We start from the raw sequence: 26,881 nt of genomic DNA, 5'->3' as shown, positions 1-26,881 counted from the left end.
AGATGCTATAGAGGCACCTAGGTGGCTCAGTAGGTTAAGTCTCTGACTTCAGCTCAGATCATGATCTCACCGCCCGTGGGTTTGAGCCCCATGTCGGGGTCTGTGCTACAGCTCAGAACCTGGAGCCTGCTTTGGATTCTGTGTCTCCCTCTCTCTGTGCTCCCCCCCACTTGCAGTCTCTCTCTTGAAAATGAATAAATGTTTTTTTTAAAGTTAGACGTTAAAAGGTGGGTAAGATTCAGCTGGATGCACAAAAGTCAGACAGGCATTCTAGATGGGGAAGCTGGGAGGCAAATGGAATGGGAGGAAAACAGGGAGGCAGAAAAACCACCTGAGTTCTTGAGCAGCCTGGGGAGTACAGAAAGTTTGGAGTGGTAGCTTAGATGACACAGCTAGGAAAGATATTAAAGACTGATTAAAAAGGGCTGTGAATGAAAAGGCAAAGAATCGTCAAATGTTCCTTTTGCAAAAATTATTTATGTTTCCCCAACTCTTTGTCCATTTAGTTTCTGATCATCTAGAAACAGTACCGTCTATCCCAACATTATTAATGTATACTGGTAAAAATACTCTAAGACACTGTAAACTGTTGAAATTCCATGCATGTGAAATCCTACAAATGGCCTTACAACTTAGGCAATTTTCAAATAATATCCCCATAATATTACTGGCAGGATGATAAGACCTTGATTTTCAAGTTGGGAAAATACAACATGAAATGTTAATGATTTTCATAAAGTCATACTATAAATTATTTTATCTGCTTGTAAAAATGATTATATTGCCAACAAAAGTGAGAAGACTTGTTACACTAATATGCTGAGCAGATTGCTCCATATTCTAGACTGTGTCAGCAACACATCGTACCTGTGGGTCTTTGCAAATTCTTTTGTACTAAAATCCTTCTCAGAGTACCATCCATGGCTGCTTCTTCTATGTGGGAGTGGTCCCCAACGACAGTCCAGTACATCATCCTAAAGAGACAAGTCAAGTTGCTTAGCTTGGAGATAATGCCATTACAATCCAACTCTGCTCCCCAACACAATGTCTCTCCAGACTGTGCACCAGAATCACAAGCAGATTCCAGGGAGCAACTCTAATGCTACAAACTCGCAACCCCTAATAGAAAGTGGGTAGTAAATAAGAGTTTTATTTAACATTCCTCTACTTTCTTTTTGGTCACTGCATATAAATGAAAGAGTAAAAGAGAGAGAAAGGAACAATTCAAGGAAAGGAAAGGAAATATTTGTGTTAGAACTGTTTAAATTTGTTTGCATATACACCTTCATCTTTTATTATCACAAATAGCAAAAATACTAATACTCTTACACTTAATATGTTCAATATTATGTTTAGAGTCTTGAAAATTAATTTTAGGTTAACAATATTCATTATGTGATATTGCAACATTGCATCTGCAATGCACACATAAGACACATACACAGAATGCATAATGGAGCAATCTTTCAGGAAAACATATTTTGTGCCACCATTTGGTATGAAAAGGACATGCCTTTGTACATAAGTAGAGGGATTTTTAGAAGTCTTGTGAATCTATTAAACGTTAAACACTATTACAGAAAGAAAACTATAGTGCACACGTGAGCAAAATTTAAAAATGGATACACATATCAAGAAATATAAATAACCAGCTCATTAACTTACCCTCTTTTAGGATTTACAGCAATAGCATAAGGTTCTCCAGCCATGTTTGTTAAAAGTCTGGTGCAGTTGGGGCCATTCAGCTGCCCTACGTTGATAGAGTACCTCAGACTAGTCCAGTGAGTGGTATAGTAACTGAACCAGTGCATTCTAGAATGATCAGTCCAATAAATATTTCCAGCAACCCAGTCAACTGCTATGTCCCTGGGCCTTTTAAATTCAGGACACTAAGAGAAAACAAAGCAAAAAACCACAGTATTTTCAAAAGCAAAGCGGGGGTGAGTGGTTCTGTATTAATACATTGATATTGTATAGGAAAAATATTAACATGGTCAGGTGTTAATTGTTACATAGGTTTTAAAAAAAAAAAACCAAATACTTCATTTTATTCTTAACTTTTATAGATATCATAATTTCACAAATCTTAAGTGCACAATTCGTTGTAGTTTAATGTATACTGCTATTGTATAACCACCACCCAGAATATTTCTAGAATTGTAGAAGGTTCACCTGTGACTTCCGGTCAGTATTCCTCTGAGACTAACCATAATTCTGATATCTAATAAGATAAAATAGCTTAAACAAATCCATATAAATAGCATTATACTATTCTATTCCTGGCTTATTTTACTCAACAGTATATCTATGAAATTCATCCATATTGTTGTGCATGTGAATTATTAATACTTTTTTACTGATGGGTTGTAGTATTTCATTTTGTGAATATACCACAATGTGTTCACCATTTTACCGATGATGCCCATTTGGATTATTTGTAGTTTTAGGCCATTACAACCAAAGTCATGAATATTCTTGTACATGTCTTTTGGTGGACACAAGCATTCATTTCTATTGAGTTTTTAACAAGGAATAGAATTGTTGAGTCTATATGGTATCGCTTGGATGGATACAGCTAGCTTTTTTTTTCAAAGAGTTTGTACCAATATAATACACTCTTTTCAGCAATTTAAGGACATCCCAGTTGTTCTGTATGCTCCCCAGATGTAATTTGATATAAAAATTGAAAAAGAATATTAGTACAGATGGACACATTTAGAAAGATACTATATTTGAACATATTTTGAGAAAAGTTCCAATCTCTGTCATTTACATTAAATTTACTAGCTTGGATTTTTTGTTTAATATTGTATTATTGAATTATTGTGAGACAAAAAGAAAGAGAGTTCATTGTGAATAGACAGCAAGAAAAATAACATATGCTCCATGCCCTTCAATTAACTTGATCACTTACAGTAGGAACTAGTGTCATAATTAATTTGACATGGTCAGGTTTATTGTGCATAACCAAAAGTGAAAAAGGATTCCCAGCAGTATTATATCAAGAATAGAAACAATTATTTGAAGGTGATTATAACTACACATGTAGTCAGTGTGTAAAAGCATAATTAGGACCTGGCCACCAGTGGATATACAGGTTTTTAACACACGATCTTTTCTTGTGTGAATCACTAGTGAACAAATGTTACTGACGGAGTAATGGATTTGGATTAAAAGAAGAGAAACTAAATGTCTCAAAAAGAACATGAGATGCCAAGAAACAGGAATTGCAAGCCACTGTCTGCTGTGTGATTACTGGGGTCTCAAGAAAAGAAAATATGGCCTGAACTAAACACAGAACCCATGGAAATTTCTAACGACCTTTATTATCAAACTTTCCACATTTTGACTTAAAAATGGAAATTATGAAGTTTATAGTAACCTATTTCTCAACTCTAACAATAAATACTATCCTTCTACCCAGTGAAAACTCAGTGATGTTAAATGACAAGCACTCTGCAATACCATATGCTTTAGAAACACTGTATAAATAGTCCTTATAGGTGAGTAGAACATAAATATTTGTCCTAGTCAAACCACAAGATTATTTTCAAATGTTCCAGTATCATTTAAATGAAGTATAATGCTTTTTTTTTTCTGGTTTGGCAGCATTTAAAAGTAAGCAAATCAACAAATGGCATGGGCATTTCAGTATAAGTCATAAATTTATAAATATGAGAGACAGTGGAAAAAATAACCATTATAAGCTGTTTAGAATCTGTTGGAGTATATTTATCATTTTCTAGCACTAGTAAAGCAAACCTTCAGCATGCAAAAAAATATGATATTGGTTGTCTAGCATAAGCATAGAAAAATACTTAGTTTTCTTGCGTCAGATGTAAATACATACACATGATTTCTGTCCTTATAGTATCCTTGCTAAGACAGGACATATTTCATGCAAAGTTTCACTTTTTTGAATTTAGGATTTTTACTTTATTTTACTCATTCTCAAAAACCATCTGATTATCTTTCCATTCTATACTTCTAAATCTGGACTGCAGGCAATTATAAACCCAAAGTCTTAATTTTCATAGCACATCCATAAGCTTGATTAAGTGATACTTTGTCAGGTAAGTAGACTCATGAAGAATCTACTAATGTAAAATTCTAGAAGGATAAATAAAATTTATGTCACATTACTACGGTAAGGAATATGGCTTAGAGAAAGGGAAAAATGTTACTTTTCAATGCTAAGCACAAGAGATACTGATGGAGATATATTTAAATGCATACATTTATTCTCTGGTTCCCTTTATGTCATTCCAGTATCAACTAAAGTAGTTAGAATATGAAGTAAAGAATGTCACAGCCAGCATATTCAACCTATTGTCATAAATCATCAGTACAATATGATTCTCAGAGAATAATGGCATTGGGGTGAAGATGTTACCAGATGTTCATCTTTAGTGACTCATAACATACTGAATGCTCAATGATTCTCAACACTGAAGAGAGCAGAACTGAATAGAAAAAGAACAATAACAAAAAGAAAGCAATAGGATGATCCCATTGTCAAGGAAACTAAGGCCAAATTAGGAATCATTTTTTATAATGAGTTCCATAGGAATGAGGTAATCCCTCTTTATTGTTCACAGTTTGACCAGGATTGTGAATGGTATTAGTCATATGAAAAGGACTCTACTACTAAGTGGATATTGGGTGAGGAATGGAAGGTAGAAATTCCTGTTGGATCTGGATATAATAAACAGACAATCTGTAGAGAGGTTCAAAATCAAACAGGTGAATACAAAAAGAGGGCAAACACAGTAAAAGTAAACTTAGGTTCTGGTGGTGGAATGGAGTCTGAAATGGGAAAGTTAAACCCTTTGCTTCCAAAGAGGATCAAAACAAAACAAAAAACAAACAAACATCGAAGAAAACATAAAACTCTCATAGCCCCTTTGGCTGACTCACTAGATAGACAGGCCTATGAACTAGAGGCACTCATGAAATACATCCTATTTAAGAGACTGCAGAGGCATCTGGTTACCCTGACAACAAAAGGCGTTGCTCATATTGTTGCACAAAGTGGAAGACACATTTTGACTGCTTTCTCCAGACAGATGATTTCTTTCCTAATAAGCTCTCTAAATACAGAGCCAAAGTTTTGAAGCCTAAGGCATTCTTCCATGTAGAGATCTATTAGTCCAATGAATGAAACACTAAATCCTACAGAAAAATTGGCAGCTTGATTGTAACAAAATTAGAGGTTACTACTTTAAACTACTGATCCTTTACAGCTGTGAATGGTAAGGTAATTCCAGCTTCAGTAAACTAAAGATTAGAAATCACCAGGGGGAGCTTGGGTGGCTCACTCGGTTAAGCCTCTGACTCTTGATCTGGGCTTAGGCTGGGATCTCTTAGTTTGTGAGATGGAGGCCCACATCTGTTTCTGTGCTGAGAGCAAGGAGCCTGCTTGGGATTCTCTCTCTACCCCCTCCTCTCTCTTCGCCTCTTCCAGCACTTGCACGCACACTCTCTCTGTCTCAAAATAAATAAATAAACATAAAAAAAGAAGTCACTTGAGATATCTGATTTAAATCAAGGAAAGAATAAAACTTATGAAATGGGACTTCAAGCACTTGAACCATGGAAGTACTTTCCTCTTATTTAAAAATTCCTATAATTAGCAATACACTTTAAGAAAATAGAGTTAACACAAGGATAGATCACAGTAGTCACGTATTATATCAGTCTGTTATTTTTTTCAATGGAGAAAAAATTTGGTTCATTTTACTAAAGTTATTTATCCCATAATATAATGCTATTAAAACAAAGACATAAAGCCACTCTAGATGTGTGTGTGTGTGTGAGTGTGTGTGTGTGTGTGTGTGTGTGTGTGTACCATACTAAGTGAAAAGGACCTTTACATTTTTGGTTCACAATATATGAGTCAGATTAAATTCTCATAAATCAGGATATATAAGTAAAATAATGACTATGCAAATTCTAATATGTCATTTCAATCTAGAAACTCATACAGCAATGAGGAAATCCAAAAAGAACAAAAATAAGTTATATTTTGGGGCTAGAATGTGTAAGAGTTCCAAAAATACTTCAGGAAGGAAACCCCTGGTTTCTATGCAGACTTTGTTCTGAAGAACAGATTATTTCAATCTGAATAATTTTAAAGCTGTATTATCTATATTAAGACTATGTCATCCTGGCCCAAACTCCTGTTGGGGGAAATGGAACTAAATAAAAATATGTAATTCTCAGACAATTTCCCAAAAGACCACATTTATCTTTGGATTATAGACTGAATATTGTATGTGACTTTTTCTTTTTCTTTTTCTTTTTCTTTTTCTTTTTCTTTTTCTTTTTCTTAGCATACTCAGTGTTCTTTAAATTTACTTATCATTTACCACCCTCTCTCCAAAAACCAAAAAAAAAAAAAAAGTGCAAAACTGATTCTCAAAACCCTCTTCACACTATCAGGTAAACAAAAGATATGGGAGACTAAGAAGCACATTAAATTTGGAATCAGAAACTTGGTGTAAAGCCTAATCCTAGTTTCTCTACAAATTATGTGATATATAAAATAAAGGCTTTGGATTTGATGAACTATAAAATTTTTCAGATTCTAAACATTGAATTATATGACAATTTAAAATACTTTTCATTCTAGGGGTACCTGGGTGGCTCAGTCGGTTAACCATCTGACTTCAGCTCAGGTCATAATCTCACAGTTTGTGAGATCGAGCCCTGCATTGGCCTTTGTGCTGACAGCTCTGTGTTTCAGATTCTGTGTCTCCCTCTTTTTCTTCCCCTCCCCTGCTTGCACTCTGTCTCTCTCAAAAATAAACATTAAAACTTTTTAAAGAAATGAAATATTATTCATTCTATATAAGCTTGCATTTTATAGAGCTTTAAGGATGTATCTAATGCTAATAATGAATTTTCATGATTAGTATGTGAAAAATTTGTTACTGCTTATGGAGCAATTTTGTTATCATCCCCTATGCAAGTGACCTAGAATTAAGGAAGGAAAGTTTCTTCTGACATTTACAATTTGACCAAACATAACACTTGAGATGGAAAGCAGAGCTATCTGAAAGCAGAGATTGCAAAATGGTAGACTGAGGACTAATTTTAAGTTCAAGTAAAAAAAAACCAAACAACTTTTAAGTATATATATACATATATATACACACTATAAAATATATATGTACTATAAAACTATATATACATTTTTAAATGTTTATTTATTTTGAGGGAGAGAGAGAGAGAAGAGAGTGCGAGCAGGGAAGAGGCAGAGAGAGAAAGTCACACACATAATCCAAAGAAGGTTCCAGCCTCCAAGCTGTCAGCACAGAGCCCTATGTGGGGCTTGAACTCATAAACCATGAAATCATGACCTGAACTGATGCCAGACACTTAACTGACTGAGCCACCCAGGCACCTCAGACTTTAAGTATATTGAAACTTTAAAACTAGGATATCACTTTAAAATTCAAATTTGCTTTTCTTAAAAATTAAATATATATGATAGTATATCTAAAGCAAAGCAACATTCCAGAATAGCAGAGTCAATCAGTTGCTGCCCCTTGATTTAATGGAACGTATGCTGAGTTTGCCACTCACCCAGATCCCTAGTGTTACGTCAAATATGTTTCACTCATTTATATTACCCCATAGCTGGTTTGCAACCCTGTACCTTAAGAGACACAAGAAATTGACATTATTGGATAAAACATGTATCAATAAAAAAAGGAGTTAAGACGGCAATAAATACATAGAAAAAGAGTCTCAGAAGCAAATGTTGATAGGGTCTCTAGAATCATTAAGTAAACATCTTGTGGATAAACAGAGATATTCAGTATATGTAACATATATATATGCATGCGTGTGTACATATGTATATGTATACAATTATGCACAAACTGGGATCTTATAAAGATGTCTAAGATGTCTGCTATAAATAATTTTTATAGCTCAACACCCGATACCAAAATAATCCATTTAAAAAATGGGCAGAGAACATGGATAGAGATTTTCCAAAGAAGATATACAGATGGCTAGCAGACACATGAAAACATGCTCAACGTCACTAATCATCAAGAAAATGCAAATCAAACCACAATGAGTTATCACTGCACAACTGGCAGGCTAAAAATAACACACACACACACACACACACACACACACACAACAACAACAAATGTTGGTGAGGATGTGAAGAAAATGGAACCCTCTTGTATTGTTGGTGGAAATGCAAACTGGTGCAGCCATTGTAGAAAACAGTATGGAGTTTCCTCAAAAAATTAAAAATAAAACTACCATATGATCCAATAATTCCACCGGTAGATATTTACCCAAAGAAAACTAAAACTAATTTGAAAAAGATACATGTATCCCTATATTTGTGGCAGCATTATTATTTATAAAAGTCAAGATATGGAAGCAAATTAAATGTCCATCCATGGATGAATATATGTACCATGGAATATTACTCAGCCATAAAAAGAATGAAATCTTGCCATTTGAAACAACATGAAGGGATCTAGAGGATGTACTGCTAAGTGAAATAAGTCAGTCACAGAAAAAAATACCATATGATTTCCATTCATATGTAAAATTCAATAAGCAATTCAATAATTCAATAATTCAATAAGCAAAACAGATGAACAAAAAAAGAGACAAAATACCTAGATTCTTAAGTATAGAGAACTGGTGGATGCTAGAGGGGAAGAAGGTAGGGGGGGAATGAAACAGATGAAGAGGATTAAGAGTACACTAATTATGTGATGAGCACTTAGTAATGTATAGAATTGTTGCATCATTATATTGTACACCTGAAACTAATATAACACTGCATGTTAATTATACTGAATAAAAACTCTTCAACTCTTGAACTCTTATGGTTCAATGTATTTCATACATCAGATATATTCAGATTGCAAATATATGTGTGTAAATATACATAATACTAAGTTTTATATATAATTTTCTAGCCAGATTCATGAAAATTAATTTCCTACTATCTTATTACTCCCTAGATAAATTAACAATTCAATTTCTAAATCTAAACAGAACCTGGAATAAAAATGAAGTCACCTTGTAGGATACTTCCTGGGCATTCAATTGACATTCTTTAGATGATAATCAAACTTTCTGTGAGCCTGTCCCTTCAAACAGTACAAGTGGGTTCAATTTCAGAAGACCTGAAAATACTTATGTAGGCTAAGATCTTGCCTAAGCAAGATCAATATTAATATAGCAAAAGTGATGTCTTCTTAATAAAGGAGCTTTGGTTCAGCAGGATAATTAAGAGAGGCAGAGGAAACAGCATGGTTGAAGATTCTGGAATGAAGCTGCATTCCTGGAAATTAAATATGGTATATTTACACATAGAAAAAAATGTGTGTTTGTGGGTATATATTCATAGGTGTGTAAGGAAATGGGAAGGGTGTGGTTTAAGATGAGACTGGTTATCATCCAGAGGCTTATAAACCAAAGATTTTTCTTTTGTTTATTTTTCGAGAGCATGAGTGGGGGAGGGGTGAAGAGGCAGAGGATCTGAAGCAGGGTCTTCCCTGACAGCAGAGAACTCAAAGTGGTACTTGAACTCATGAACTGTGAGATCATGGCCTGAGCGGAAGTCGTATGCTTAACCAACTGAGCCACACAGGTGCCCCTAAAGCAATGATTTTTCAAAGTACTTAAGAGGAGAGATACGATGATTATATTAATGTTTTAAGATTATTTTGGCTACGGTGTGGAGAATTGCTTAGGACTGGGGACCAGAAATGGACATAGGATAATCAGAGGAGGTTTACTCAATAGGCCTCAGAAAGGAGAATCTAAGTTTTTGTGAGACAAAAGTAGATAAAAGTGGGATATATCTGGAGATAAAAAGATTTGATCTTGTGATGAATACTGAGGATGAAAAACAAACTTGTATAGTATAACTTTCAAGATCAATATACCATTCCAACATATGCCAAAGATTTTCAATCAATTTATTGCTTGTAAACTCTTAAAAAATTATATAACTGCTTTAGGACAGGCCCTGTTTTAGATGTTAGAATTACATATAGTAGTGGCCAAAACAGCAAAAATATCTGCCATGGGAATTTACTTCTAGTAAAGTAAGGTACAGAGCAGATAATACATATAATAGATGTGTAAATAATACAGCAGTTAAACAAAGACATGCACTATAAAAATGGAAAAATAAAAGAGTAGGGTGTTGAGGATCCAGAATGGGATAGGGACAAGAGATTGCAATTATCCATACATTATGTATTCAGAAGATGACATTTGAGCAAATTCTTGAAGAATTCAGGAATTGAGCTATGTAGGATATCTGGCTGAAGAACATTTAGACCAAGAGAACATCCTAGGAATGGCCTTACATTAGTAGGCACTAATGGGTTTTATAAATCCCAAATCCCAAAGCATCCCTGGAGAAGAGTGAGTAAGGGAAAAATTAATAGGAGATAAAGTCAGGGATGCAAAAGAAGACCAGATCTTTTAAACCCTTGTAAGAAATTATGAGAAATTTGTCTTTTCCAATGGGGGACCACTAGGTATCACTGATCAGAGATGTCATGTGATCTAATTTGTTTCATAGAAGGAACATTCTGGCTACTGTATGGTGAGTAAGAAGAAATGCAAGGAGACCAGTTAGGAGACTATTGCACTAAGTCAGAAGAAAGATGATAGTAGTTCAAATGTAGGTACTTGCAGTCAAGCTGACATAAGGTAGTTAGCTTGTAGATGTATGGTGAAAGTACATTTAATACAATTGCCTGACTTTGGAATTATGAGAGAAGAAGGATCAATACTGACTCCAAAATTTTTACTCTGAAAATCTGGAAAATGGATTTGCCATTAAACAAGATTGGGGAAGCAGATATTGTGAATTATGAGAAACTTATTTTCAGGCATGCTACTTTGGGAACATTTTTTAAAATCCAAAAGAAAAAGCAAAGTAAGTAGTTGAACAAAACCTGTTTATCAATTTGGTAATTGTTAGCAGGTGGATATGTGTTAAACCATGTCACTATATAAACTTTGTAGGGAAATGTGGAAGGATAGCAAGAAGAGATCAAGGTTGGGCCTGTAGGTGTTCTGATATTAAGAGGGAAAAGAAAATAAGATAAAATAATAAAAGAATAACTATAGTGGGGACTCAATTTACAATCATTTTGTATTTCAGTATTATTATTATTACATAAAATGATGTAACAAACAGAAAGAATCTACTTAAAGTTTAATTGGAGAGGCTGATATTAATAAGATATAGAGAAAGGTTTCTAAACTACTGATATTTTAGTCCCAATAATTTCATGTTGTGAGGGATGAGTCTATGTATTTTAAAGTGTTAAGCAGCCTCCATGTGCTCTGCTATATTCACCTGATGTCAGCAGTACCCCGCAGTTGTGACAATAAAAAATATCTCCAGACATTGCCAAATGTTCCCTGGGGTGGGAGATCATCCCCAGTTGGGGACCACTGACGTAGAACCACTGAATGTTCTCTGATGTCTACTTCCTTCATGACTTTTAGTATTTGTCAATGTCCTTAATTAATATCTGTCATAAAATTTACTGAAAACTTCTTTGTCCTCATTTACTTGACCTTTGACAGTGCTAGAAATATAAAGGCAATCTCTTTCTCAAAATACTCTCCTTTCTTAGCTTCTGGGTCCTTAAATTCTCCTGTATTCTCCTAATATACTTTACACTCACTGTCATCATTTTAATCTGGCTTCAGAGCTTGGTTCTGAGTGCTTCTTTACTTCACCTGTACTCTCCTCCTGGTTCTTGATATCTCCTCTATTCTTCTATTCCTTAAGATGTTTCTCCAGTCCAGAAACTAAGGTCAAGCCTTGAATACATCATTGGCTATTTGACAGCTCACTTGGGTCTCTTACAAACTCTCACTTAGATCTCATGACTAAAACTGAACCCATAGTTTACCATTTTCACTATCCACCAATTTGTAAAATCTAGTTCTTTAGTCATTGCTATCTTTATTTTCTATATTAATTCTATTTGCAAACATTGTTAGTTAAACTTCTACTCACTACCCTCCATTTTTGAGATTATAATACTGCAACCCACCACTATTTGTTAACAGGCTGGAGCACAACCTCCTGTGTGGTCTTTTTCTGTTCCACTTTTTCCTCCACCAAATCCATCTTCTACATAAAAGTAAAATAATTGTTTTAGACTTAAATGACATTCCTTCCTCCTCATCTTTTAGGTCTTAGCTCAAATCTCCTGTCTTTAAATGGGCCTTTATTGATCATCCTATCCAAAGAAGACTTAGAATATCTGAGTTTTTCTTTCTTGTTCCATTTTGTATTTCCTGCAATATAATTTTCAAGATTGGAATTTTGGGTATTTATTTATTTATTTATGAGTTTACTTGACTTTGTCTTTGTTTCCCAGAATATAAGCTTTAAGAAAATAAGACTCTATTATCATTTTACATCCCAGGAATGAACACTAAACCTCACAAACAGAACTCCTTAAATAAACTTTGGATATGGATAAAACTGGACTGGTTCCCCTTAAAATGCTATATAATATGTTCAATAATATCCTCAGAATTATTAACTGCGGAATCATAGGTGTTATAAAATCCTTATAAAATTTATATTCTGTAAAGTTTTGAGTGTTGATTGCAACTGTTACAGATACATTTAACTCTACTCAGTATGGATTTTTGAGTGCCTGTCTTACACAATCAACAATAATCAAGCTACAAAATGGCAAAAATTTAATGATTTGATAGTTTCAGAATTCTTCCAAAATAATCATTATAAATGATTGCAGTTGTTAACTGTTTGAATAAACTAAGATGGTTAGAAAAGTATTTTTGCTAAGCGAATAGACAATTTCAAGGTAGAGTTTATAATAATATAAATTTATAATAATAAAGAAAATAAATTTAAAAATGGGAAAAAGCCTATCAATTTCTACTAGTATTCCAAGGTCCTCAAACAAGACTTTGAAGTTTTTGCTAAAACATGTACACACATACACACACATACCTAGTGCACGTGTGTGTGTGTGTGTGTGTGTGTGTGATATACACACAAACTCATATATTGGGTTTGAGGTTTATAGCTAGGACTCCAGTTAAAAGCTGAAACCTATTGGGGTGCCTAGTTATCTCAGTTAGCTAAGTGTCTGACTTTGGCTCAGTTCATGACCTCAAGTTTGTGAGTTCGAGCCCCACATGGAGCTCTCTGCTCTCAGCACAGAGCCCGTTTCTGATCCTCTGTCTCCCTCTCTCTCTGCACGTACCCTGCTTGGGCTCTCAGTCTCTCTCAAAAATAAACAAAAAAATGTAAACCTATTAAATAATACTTAGTTGGATATTTTCTTAAAAGCTTTCAGGAAAAAATAATGGCTTAGTCAACTTGTTGAGGACAAGTTACGATTATTAATGCATAAAAGTCTAAGCATGTTAATTCTGAATATCCTTTCTGCCATGATAGAGAATATGTCCAAAATGGTATCTCATATTCATTTTTCAAAATCAGGTAAATCAGATAAGCCATTTGTTTTGCTCAGGAATATTTAGCTCTTTAGTGGTAAAAATCTAATTTGTATTTTTAAAATAATTTGCATTTTTCCAAACATTGACCTACTTTATAGTACCTGTCATCATGTACTTTGCTGTACAGCATTTCATACTAGAAATGATAAATTGCCAGAAAGTATGTACAATTGTTGCATTATGCTATCATATTCTGTTCTGACTACCAAAATTTAAATTCAGAAATCTCATTATGCTTTACATATAGATTGAATCATGTCAGCCTTTTAAGTTTTAAATTATTTAATTTTCTTAAAGGAAAAAGAATCCATCCATTTTGTATAGCCCAGGGGGCTAGAAAATCATAAGCATTTCCATCTATAAATAACTTAGCCTGCATTTGAAATTTAAATTTATAATCATAATTAGTATTCAAGCCATTTTCACAGATTACAGAAGACTATTCCCTTCACGACTTCCAAAAAAAGATCGGATTGAAAATTACCTTCCTTTGGAATGGACTTCAGTTAACATTTAGTTGTCTGAATAATATTCTTCTTCCGATTTCTGATACAACATATTTCCTACACTTTATTTGGATGGAAATATTACAATATTTTTAGTATCTGTGAATTTGTTTTCAAGACATCCTACTATCACATGGCTAACTCCTTCCATTTGGTTCACTGATAAAGTGGTTTTAAGTAAAGAATCCATAGTTTCATTTTTGTATTTTTCTTTCTTTTACCTCTGAATTTAGAGATAGAAACCAATGTTCCATATTCAGCTTTGGGAAAAATCTTGAGTTTCATTTTCCATAGGGTGGGGAATTCTCAAGACAGAATCATTTTTATTTGTATCAAAATTTAGAGGATGAAATAGATTGCATACTCATTAAATTATTGAATGACTAGCTGGAGAGTGATAAAAAGAAAAAAAGAAAAGCAGATACCACACATAGCCGAGTAATTCAGAGTGGTTAAAAAATCAAATATTTATACATTAACTGGATTTCAGAAGAATACAAACAAATTGTACAGGTAAACAACTAGAAAGACATAAATTATGTCATACATCTTTTGGAAATCATATATATTTACTATCTGGAAGGGACTTTAGAAATTTTCTACTTCGATATGATACTTGTTTTTCGAATAAGTAAGTAGAGACTTAGAGATTTTACAGTTATCTTAAGTTAAACTCTAAATTTAATCACAATATAGCTGAATGGACATAGGTGAGGCGTTTAATCATTTGAGAATGCACATTATTCATTAAATCAAGACGATAAGCTCTTTGGGGCACCAGGGTGGCTCAGTTGGTTAAACATCCAACTTCGGTTCAGGTCATGATCTCACTGTTAATGAGTTTGAGCCTGCCATCAGGCTTTGTGCTGACAACTTGGAGCCTGTAGCCTGCTTCTGATTCTGTACCTCCCTTTCTCTCTGTCCCTCCCCCACTTGCCTCTGTCTCTCTGTCTCTGTCTCTCTCTCTCTCACAAATAATGTTTGTGAGATGTCTCTCACCTCATCTCACAAATATTCACAAATGGACATTAAAAAAAAAGATGTTAAGTCTCTTGGCTTTGAGAATTTGGCAGAGAAGTAGGGGGACCAGAATTTCCCTCACCTCTCAAACAGAAGTATTGAGGCCAGAACACTTGGAATATGAGGATTAGAGACTGCAGAGTGACAGAAGAATCTTCATAGTAAAAAGAGATAGCTTGAGGCAGGGGGACAGAGGTGCATGTATGCAAATAGGCACAGAGGAGGGGAACCACTTTGGTGGAGAAACTAGAGGAAGAGACAGGCTGCAGAAGTGTGGCATTGTATTTGGACAAGAGCAAAACCTCCCTGGACCACAGACTGGGGAATGAGAAATACAAAGAGAGCCAGTTTCCATTTTGCAAATAGCCTTAGGAGCTAAAGATAAGAGTTTTCAGGGTTGTGAGACTTTCTCTGGACCAGAGCCAGAGTGTGCATGTGCCCTGCAGAGAGGGGAACCAGCTTCAGGGCATGTTAGAAATCTTGGGGGAATACTGGGAGAGAACAGTCCCCTCCTTTAAGTACTGTGAGATGAGGGTAGATTACCCCCCCATCAAAAAAAAAAAAAAAAAAAAAAAAAAGAACCCTCAGGCACCAGCCAGAGGCCCTTTGTCAACTGAGCAGAGTGGCGTTACCCCAGAACCAGGTACCTGCAGAGCTGGATCCTTTAAGACATCAGGTTTTGAATCCCTGCCACCCACCTAAGAAGTAGAAGTGCGGGAGAATGTGGAGCAGGACAAGCAAGCTGCCCAGGTTACTCTGTGAGGGCTACCTACACAGCGTGGTCTGAGACGCCCGGTCTGGGGAGGAGAGACTGGGTCTCCATTTTTCTCCCCATCACCAACATAGTGGGGCTTCAGGGAACAAGACAGTGGATCTCAGTGGAGGCGGGACTTGCTTATACCAAACCCTGCTCCTCTGTGCCAGGTAACTGCTTATCTACTAGAAGGGGATGACAATGATCGACACACAACCTCTCCTCCAAGGAGCATAGTCACTGGTTTGCAGCCACCAACAGACAACTGCCCTGTGGTTTTGTATATAGTCTGTTTTGTTTTTAATTTTTAAATTATTATTATTATTTATATTTTCCTTCCTTCCCTTCTCTTCTCTTTTCCCTTATTTTTCTTTCTACTCTCCTCTTTATTTCTCCCCTCTTTGGAATCAGCATCACAGTTTCTGATTTGATTTTTGGTCAATTCTTATTATATATATATTTTTTTTTCCTGTTTTTGGTTCTTTTTTCTCTGCTCTGGTTGTTTATTTGTTTAATCAGGTTTTTTTACCCTATTCTTTTTATACCTTTACTGTATCTCTTTATAGTCCTCTCTCTCTCTCTCTCTTCTCTATTAACCCTTATAGTTTCTTTGATTCTCTGCCTGGTTTTCTTTTTCCAACCCTGTAATTTTGCTCTTCAAAAGATAAGGTTTTCCCCCCCCACTCCTTTTCTTCTTTTTCCCAGGGATACTTCGATGAACAATCAAAGCACACCTGGTGCAAGGTCTAATCCTCCACTATGAGCAGTGAGATAAAGCAACCAAAGATTCAACAAGAGAGTACATGCAGCACATTCCAAAGACACTTCCTGAAATGCCAGCTCTAGACAGTGTATGACCCCTTTTTAATATAGTAGTACTCACAGGTACAGGACATATAAAAAGCTATTAAAACACACAAAAGATGGAAAACTAGCCAAAATAATGAAATGAAAAAATTCTCCTCAAAAGAAATTTCAGGAAGAAATGACAGCTGGAGAATTGCTAAAAACATATATTAACAATATGTCTGAACAAGAATTTAGAATAGTCATAAGACTAATAGCTGGGTTTGAAAAAAAACATAGATGACAGCATAGAATCTATTGCTATAGAAATCAAGGACCTAAGAAATAGTCATGATGAATTAAGAAATGCTATAAATAAGATGCAAAATAAACTAGATGCCGTGGGGGAAGAGGCAGAAAAGAGAATAGGTGAAAGAGAATAAAATTTTGGAAAATGATGAAACTGAGAAAAAAAAAGGGAAAGGAAATTTTTAGACCATGAGGGGAGAATTAGAGGCCTCAATTATTCAATGAAACAAAATAATATCCACATCATAGGAGTTCCAGAAGAAAAAGAGAGAGAAAGGGCCAGAAGGATTATTTGAACAATTATTAGCTGAGAGCTTCCCTAATCTGGGGAAGTATGGAGACATCCAAGTCCAGAAGGCACAGAGAACTCCCTTTAAAGCCAACAAACACAGGTCAGCACCATGACATACCATAGTGAAATTGGAAAAATACAAAGATAAAGAGAGATTTCTGAAAGCAGTTAGGGACAAATGGGCCTTAACCTACAAGGGTTGACATACAAGGGTAGTAGCAGACCTGTCCACTAAAAACTTAGCAAGACAGAAGGGAGGGGTAGGAAATATTCAATGTGCTGAACAGGAAAAAACTGCAGTCAAGAATCCTTTATCCAGCAAAGCTGTCATTCAGAATAGAAGGATAGATAAAGGCTATCACAGACAAAAACTAGAGGAGTTCATGACCACTAAACCAGCCCTGCAGGATATCCTAAGGAGTACTCTGTGAGTGGAAAGCAACAAAGACTACAAAGGACCAGAGGCATCACTACAAGCATGAAACCTACAGATAACACAATGATACTAAATCCATATCTTTCACTAGTCACTCAGAATGGAAATGGGCTGAATGCCCCAATCAAAAGATATGCGTTATCAGAATGGATAAAAAAAATAGCATCCATCTATAGGCTGCCTACAAGAGACTCATTTTGGATGTGAGGAGGCCTGCAGATTGAAAGTGAGGGGATGGAGAACTGTCTATCATGCTACTAGATGTCAAAGAAAGCTGAAGTAGCTATACTTGTATCAGACAAGCTAGATTTTTAAAATAAAGACTGCAAAAAGAGATGAAGAAGGGCATTATATTATAATTAAAAGATCAATCATTCAAGTAGAACTAACAGTCTTAAATGTTTATGCCCCAAATGTGAAAACACCCAAATATATAAATAAATTAATTGTAAACATAAATAAATGTATAGACAGCAATACTTTGATTATAGGGGACTTTAATACTCCACTTACCACAATGGACAGATCATCTAGGCAGAAAATCAGTTAAGAGAACAATGGCTCTGAATGACATACTGGACCAGATGGACTTATCAGGTATATTCAGAACTTTTCATTCAAAAGCAGCAGAATACACATTCTTCTCAAATGCACATGGAAATTCTCCAAAATAAATCACATACTGGTAACAAAATAGTCTTCAACAAATATAAAAGGATTGAGATTCTACCATGCATATTTTCATATCACAATGCTATGAAATTTGAAATCAACCACAAGAGAAATTTTGGACAGCCTCCAAATACATAGAGATTAAAAAACATTCTACTAAAGAATGAATGCATCAACCAGGAAACTAAGGAAGAAATTTAAAAAATATACAGAAGTGAATGAAAATGAAAACATGGCAGTGCAACACCTTGAGATGAAGCAAAGGCAGTCCTGAGAGGAAAATACATTGCAATCCAGGTCTCTCTCAAGAAACAAGCGAGTTCCCAAATACAAGCTAACCTCATACCTATAGGTACTGGAAACACAGCAGGAAAGAAAGCTCAAAACCAGCAGAGGAAGAGAAATAATAAAGATTAGAGTAGAAATAAACAATATAGGAATCCTCCCTCCAAAAAACCCAGTAGAACAGATCAATGAATCTAAGAGCTGGTTTCTTGAAAGAATAACAACATTAATAAACCTGTAGCCAGACTTCTTAGAAAGAAAAGAGAACCCAAATAGATAAAATTACAATTGAAAGAAGGGAGATCACAACCAACACCTCAGAAATACAAAGAATTATTAGAGAATATTATGAAAAATTATGTCAACAAACTGGACAACCTGGAAGAAATGTACAAATTCCTAGACACTCATATACTAGTAAAAATCAAATGGGAAGAAATAGAAAATTTGAACAGACCTATAACCAGCAAAGAAATTGAATCTGTTATCAAAAATCTCCCAACAAATAAGAGTCATAGGCCAGATGGCATCCCAGGGGAATTCTACCAGACATTTAAAGCAGAGTTAATACCTAACCTTTTTAAGCTGTGCCAAAAAAAATATAAATGGAAAGAAATCTTCTGAACTCATTCTACAAAGCCAGTATTACCTTGATTCTCAAACCAAAGACTCCACTAAAAGGAGAGTTACAGGCCAATCAATATCCCTGATGGATATGGATGCAAAAAATTCTCAACAAGATAATCAGCAAATGAAATTCAACAGTATATTAAAGGAATTATTCACCATGATCAAGCCCAATCCTGGGCTCCAGGACTGGTTTAATATTTGTAGATCAATCAATGCGATACATCACAGTAATAGAAGAAAGGATAATAACCATATGATCCTTTCAATAGATGCAAAAAAAAATGGACAAAATACAGCATCCCTTTTTAAGAAAAACCCTTGAGAGAGACAGGATAGAAGGAACATAACTTATATAATAAAAGCCATCTTTGAAAGCTCCACAGGTAATATCTTCAATGGGGAAAACCTGAGAGCTTTCCACCTGAGATCAGGAACACAACAGGGATGTCCACTTTCACCACTGTTGTTTAATATAGTGTTGGAAGTCCTAGCATCAGCAATCAGACAACAAAAGGAATTAAAAGGAATCCAAATTGGCAAAGAAGAAGTAAAACTTTCACTTCTGGAAGATGACATAATACTCTACATGGAAAATCCAACAGACTCCACCAAAAGTCAGCTAGAACTAATACATAAATTCAGCAAAAATGCAGGATATAAAATAAACACAAAGAAGTCAGTTGCATTTGTATACACCAATAATGAAACAACAGAATGAGATCTCAAGGAATTTATCCCATTTACAATTGTACCAAGAACCATAAAATACATAGGAATAAAACTTAACCAAAGAGGTTAAAGATCTGTACACTGAAAAGTAATAGAAAACTACTGAAAGAAATTGAAGAAGACACAAATAAGTGAAAAAACATTCCATGCTCATGTATTGGCATAACAAATACTGTTAAAAATCTCAATACTACTCAAAGCAATACACATTCAATGCAGTCCCAATCAAAATAGCATCAGCATTCTTCACAGAGCTAGAACAATCCTAAAGTTTGTATGAAACCACAAAAGACTCTGAAAAGCCAAAGTAATGTTGGAAAAGAAAACCAAACTGGACGTGTCACAATCCCAGACTTTAGCCTGTACTACAAAGTTGAAATCATCAAGACAGTATGGTACTAGAACAAAAATAGACACATAGACCAGTGCAATAGAATAGAGAACCCAGAAATGGACCCACTAATGTATGACCAACTAATCTTTGAGAAAGCAGGAAAGAGTATTCAATGGAGAAATGTCTTTTGGCAAATGGTCCTGGGAGAACTGGTCAGCAACATGTGGAGTAACTAAACTGGGCCACTTTCTTGTACCATACACAAAAATAAATTTAAAATGGATGAAAGACCTAAAAGTGAGACAGGAAACCATCAAAATCCTAGAGGAGAAAACAGGAAACAACCTCTTTGACCTTGGCTGCAACAACTTCTTACTTGACATGTCTTCAAAGGGAAGAGAAATAAAGCAAAAATGAAACATTGGGACTTCATCAAGATAAAAAGCTTCCAGACAGCAACAGAAACAATTAACAAAAGTAAAAGGCAACCAATAGCATGGGAGAAGATATTTGCAAATGCCATATCAAATAAAGGGTTAGTATCCAAAATCTATAAAAAAACAAAAAAAAAACTATCAAACTCAATACTCAAAAAACAAATAATCCAGTGAGGAAATGGGCAAAAGGCATGAACAGACACTTTTCCAAAGACGACATCCAAATGGCTAACAGACACATGAAAAGATGTTCAACATCTCTCATCATCAGGGAAATACATATCAAAACCACATTGAAATACCAACCCATACTGGTCAGAGGGGCTAAATTTAACAACTCAGAGAACAAAAGATTTTGGCAAGGATATGGAGAAAGGGAAGCCCTCTTGCCCTGTTGGTAGGAATGCACACTGGTGCAGCCACTCTGGAAAACAGTGTGAGGTTCCTCAAAAAACTTAAAATAGAATTACCCTATGACCCAGCAATTGCACTTTTAGGTATTTATCCAAAGGATACAGAGGTGTTTTTTTGAAGGAGAACATGGACCCCAGTATTTATAGCAGCACTATCACCAATAGCCAAAGTATGGAAAGAGTCCAAACATCCATCAACTGATAAATGGATAAAGAAGATGTAGTATATATATATCCAATGGAATACTACTCAGTGGTGAAAAAGAATGAAATCTTGCTAATTTGCAACAACGTGGATGGAACTGGAGGGTATTATGCTAAGTGAAATAAGTCAGAGAAAGACAGTTATCATATGTTTTCACTCATATGTAGCATTTGAGAAACTTAATAGAAGACATAGGGGAAGTGAAGGAAAAGTGAATTACAAACAGAGAGTGAGGCCAACCATAAAAGACTCTTAAATACTGAGAACAAACTGAGGGTTGATGGGGGACGGTTTGTGGGAGTGGGGAAATGGGTGATGGACTTTGAGGAGGGCACTTGTTGGGATGAGCATTGGGTGTTGTATGTAAGTGATGAATCATAGGAATCTACTTCCGAAGCCAAGACTACACTGTATATATTGTATGTTAGATAACTTGACAATAAGTTATTTTTAAAAAGATGTTAAGAATGGACTTATTCCGTATTTAATATTGAGGCATAAGGATTACAAAAAAAGATTTAGGAAGTGAAGTTAAATAATTTTCCTCATTGGTATAGCCTTAAATTTTGTTTTGATTGTAGTGTGTTGGTTGGAATTTCTATAGAGTGCTCAATGGCTTAGAACATGATCCTAAAGCTCAAGGCTCAGAGGTTTCAATCTTAAAATCATGACATTTAATTAGCCATGATGGAATTTTAGAAAATGTACCTAGTACCTAGTTAGCTGTGAGTAGGTCTGAAGAGAGAAAAACAAAGTCTAGATGATACAGCACATCTAATTACTACCATTAAACATAAAATGAGGCTTCATATCCTATGAAGAAAAGGCTAACCAATAGCTTTGCCGTTAGTTACAAAATATTCTATAGTACAGTCATAAAATTAAAAATTAAAATAGATATTAAATACATACATGTAAATAAATATACAATATACTCATAAAACATATATTTATATATTTTCATGTATAAGAAAAACTTAATTATCAAACAATGATCAAATTTGGCTTCTGATCTATAATAAATTATGTTTACTAGAAGACACTGATTGTAATTAATTATTAATCTCTCCAAGGACAAAATTAAAAAAACTATCAAATAAGCTTCACTGAAAAAATTATATCAAATTCAAGATATATTTTAGAAAATAAAATTCAGACAAAAGTAAGCTAGAAATAATTTTTCATGTGATAATATGCATCATAGAGAAGAATATCTTGTCAATCATCATCATCATCACTGTCATCATCATTATGATGTTAATAGCAATCATCTATATAGTGCTTATTATGTGCCAAGAAATATTAACAGAAACATAATGCAGTGTATGTGTGTTTATATGTATGTGTGTGTGTGTGTGTGTGTGTGTGTGTGTGCATATATGTCTTCCTCACTACGACCTCATGAAATAGAGAAGTCAGAGAAGCTAAGGGGCTAAAAAGCTACAGGAACAAGATTAAAACCTAGGCACTGTAACTCCACAGCACATACTCCTTATTACTTCATTAATAAGAGATGAAACGATAGCATAGGAGCAATGTTTTTGCAAAGCAGATTTGTGTTTTATGGATAGAGAAAGTTAAGGCTAGTTAAGACTGACCAACTTTTTGGTCTAATAGCAAGTGAGTGAGATAAGAAAGAGTCATTTGCTAAATCTCTTGGTTTTCTCCTAGAACTGTTCTTAATAGAACTAAAGGTGGTGGATAACACTGTTTTGGTGCAGGAGGAGTTGAAGAAACAATTCTGATATACATGAATTTTTACTCAAGGTAATTTAATCTATGGTGAATTAGAAAGCGAATATGACTTCATTTAAAACCAGATTATTGCTGTCTACCTGATAAAAATATCTTCCAAATTTCATTTAAATTATATTCATGCAGTTCACATCTTTATGGTAGATACACTGCAAAAGACAGTAAGGACATCTAGATAGGTGCTTTTGATTCTTTTCAAATATAAAGCTTCAATTATATCCTTCTGTGATAGCACTTGACTTTTTGGTTGTATGGGAATGAGCCAGGGCCCATAAAAATAAGTATTTATCTGTCAATTTTCTCCCAGGTTCCTTCAAAATATAAAATACACAATAAATTGACATGCCCTAAAACAACAACAACAAAAAAAAGATAAAGCACACCAGAGATCTAAACAAATGTTCTAGTTTATTTTTTCTCAAAAGGTATAACCATGATAATCAACATGTCCATCATATACCAGCAAATAATATTGCTCTTTTTTGGATGTTCCCTAAAATATAGTTATCAAGAGTCAGAAGAAATGGTTACACAATTGAGTTGATCTCTCTTGCCCTAGAAGAGAAGTATATTTCTGATATTAATCAAAATGAAACAATATTTCCTGCATATTTTTGACAATTTATTTTCTAATGTAAGAAAGTAATGATTGCCAAAATCATCTCATGGTGAAAAAAATTCATGTTCATAATATAATGTTAAATAATGCAAAATATAAAATGCACCAGTAGCATTAGGTGTTATTCATTACTATTCTTGTATAGCTAAAGCAAATGTGTTAAAACAAAAACATAATAGCATACAATTAAATCATATGCAGCTGTGAGAATGAGTAGGAAAATGTTTTATTTTTATATGGGGAAAATATTGGGGAAATTATTGAATATAAATTACCTCCTATAGTCAGGTATTGTGACTGATAGATTTAAAAAAAAAACACACACACAAGGAGGTGGAAAGGTATGAGCCTTCAAATAGTCAATGTTATTTACTTACAATTAAGCCACTGTTTGCTTGCCTTTTTTCTCTGCCATGGATCCTTTTGTAGAAAATCCCGCCTGGATTAAACTGAGTACTCCAAATAATCATATCTCTTTCATAATATACATCCATCCCTGTTATCCTTGAATTATGTTCAATATGAGAAATTTGTTGATGATCGCCACTGTAGTTGAATGGATATATAAAACCCAGGATATCAGTGTCATTAGCAATGTAGAGAACTTGATCTTCAGAGCCTGGAGATTATTATAATAAAATACAAAAATAAAGTAAATTTCAACTAATGTAAAAGCAATAATTGTACTCAAATTATCTTGAATTATTATTCTTAACACAATTTTTTGCTCAATAAAAATCAACTGACTTTATATCATGTTTTAGTCTTTATGACTTATTTCTAATACAAATTACCTAAACAATTCTAAGAGTTATTGATGTTGGTTTTCCCAGGGAAAAGCTTAGCTTATGGGTAGAAATTAGGTATTTATAATAGATATCCTATTCATAAAGATGAACTTCTTTTTGATGAATTGCAATGCATTAGGTTCTAATGCTTTGATTCTCAATAGTCATATGCTACACTGTGTACTCAATAAGACTCAAACATTCCTGAGACTTTAGTTTAGGCATCTGAGTTGCTTTATGTTAAGAAATTAAAATTTAGAGGTGGAAAGCCTTCTTCTAATATTTATGTATCTCCAATATTTTATTTTTATTATAAAATGATATTAGCATTTATTATATTAATATGTCATGATGTCAATATTTTCTAGAGTTTTGCTAGTGGATCCTTAGAGCCTGAAGTTTTGATACCTACAATACAATACTAATGTCATTTGCATACTGAGACAGGTAAAGTTCTAATGTGAATTCTGAATATATTAATTAAAAATAATGAAAACATAAGGATTGAATTGAATATATACTATCTGCAACTTAAACAAAAAAACAAGTATAGTTCAATTCTACAGTTTTGATTGTTCTCACTTGCAGGCACTGTGTTAAAACTTTCACAATTTATCTCCTCTTCTTACAACAGCCATGGAAAGCAGGGATTCGTATTTCCATTTTACAGATGAGGAACAGAGGCTCAGAGAGTTTAATAACTTCACTGATGCTACAGATTGGAAAGGAGGGGCAAGGCTAGGATTCAAATTCAAGTACATCTACCTCTACAGACCATCCTTAATCTACCATATCATGTTGTTTTCCACCTGTAATAACTGTCCTATGAACCTTGTCTAATTATGTCCTGAAACTAATGTTACATTATTACTTAATAAAACATTAGCATTAAAATCCATATCAAAAATGCCCCAAATACTTGACATCAAGTTTTAAAATTAGAGTCCTAAGTAAAGGAGGTCTGAATTAAAGCATAATTTTATCTTAAAACTTTTAAAATTCTTACTCAAAATTCCATTCTCCTTATAATGCTACCTTTAACCTGTTATTGTTTTTCCATTTTTCCTCAAATTCACCAAGAGCAGTCCATAAAGAAAAATACTTTATGTTCTATCACATTGGCTTTTAAACTTTTTCCTTTTTCTGACAGATTTTTCAAACACAAAGTGGTCTTAACAGTAACCATGTATTTGACAATTGTGCCTAAAAACTATTCCAGATTAGATTAATTAAGAATGATAACTAATCAACTGGGAAAATTTGTCAGTATTAAAAAGAGATTTATTTATATTTTCAGGCATTACTGCTAAAATACAACAACACTATTTTCCCCATAAGACATTTGTAGCAGTTAAAATAGCATTTGAAATAATTGTCAAATCCTTACCTTTTGCTATGCAGGTGTTGTTCCTTTCTTGGAAATTCTGGTCACACACACATTTATAGGACCCTTCCGTATTTATACATTGGTGGGAACATGTGCCAAACACCAAACATTCATTAAGGTCTACAAGAGAAAAGCTCAAGGTAGCATCATCATAACCCAACAAGACTCCCATTCTTTCCACATTTCAAAGAACAAAACAAAATAATTTTTGTTCCTTCAACTTTTTTATTGTTATTTCCCTTACTGCTTTTTTAAAACTCAAGTCTGTGACTTGCTGTGCCATATTTTTTGCCCCTAACAATTATTTTTTTTCATAATAGTTTCACTATAATAATTCATCAAATTGCTTTTTATTTTTATTTTATTTTTTAAATTTTCTTTTTATTTAATCATTGAAATATCTTTCCAAACTTCCTTAGGATTTTCATTTACTCAAACCAACAAACACTTTTTTAGGTTTCTTTTTAATCTTCTTTTTAATCAGGTAACTGATTACTACATCCATACCTTTGTACATATCATATAATGTCCCATAATCCTTGCCCAACTTGACATAAAGAATTTATATTCATCTCTCAAGATCCACTGGAAGTACAATCTTCATTGTTTTCCACCAATAGATAGTAGTGACTATCCATCCCATAGTTTCTCCACTGTTATCTCTCTTACAGCCCTGTATGTACTATATTTCATATATGTGGTAATATATTCATATCCTCTACTTGAGTGTCAGTCCCTTAATGGCTTAAATTATTATTTATTTATTTTATTCCCTGCATTTTACCCAATTCCTGGCAAAAAGTGAAGATATAGCTACACCTGTAACACATTTCTGGCTTCTTATACACAATGTGATAGTGTTACAAGAAGGGCTATGTGAAATAAACAACAGCAACAAAACTCTGTAGGTCTATACATAAATAAATATATGTAAATCATAAGTAATAAATAAATAAATCACAGGCGATATTCTGTGGCTTAGTACATGTGTCTAATTTTAATG

General features: G+C 34.1%; 1 protein-coding gene across 1 annotated transcript in view; it reads right to left on the bottom strand.

The window, feature by feature from the left end:
• The window catches only part of LRP1B (LDL receptor related protein 1B), a 1,807,041-nt gene that overhangs the window by 107,886 nt on the left and 1,672,274 nt on the right, over window positions 1–26,881 (bottom strand). Inside the window, exons 71-74 of the mRNA XM_029933319.1 lie at window positions 25,879–25,998; window positions 24,081–24,322; window positions 1,666–1,889; window positions 868–974 (exon numbers count right to left, since the gene is read on the bottom strand). Coding sequence (XP_029789179.1) covers window positions 868–974; window positions 1,666–1,889; window positions 24,081–24,322; window positions 25,879–25,998 — 693 coding nt within the window. The remainder of the gene's footprint in view (window positions 1–867; window positions 975–1,665; window positions 1,890–24,080; window positions 24,323–25,878; window positions 25,999–26,881) is intronic.

This window comes from Suricata suricatta, chromosome 3 (genome assembly GCF_006229205.1).
Source record: "Suricata suricatta isolate VVHF042 chromosome 3, meerkat_22Aug2017_6uvM2_HiC, whole genome shotgun sequence".
NCBI classification, from domain to species: domain Eukaryota; kingdom Metazoa; phylum Chordata; class Mammalia; order Carnivora; family Herpestidae; genus Suricata; species Suricata suricatta.
Note: the sequence above shows the minus strand (reverse complement) of the source record. Positions and strands in the feature narration are given on the sequence as shown.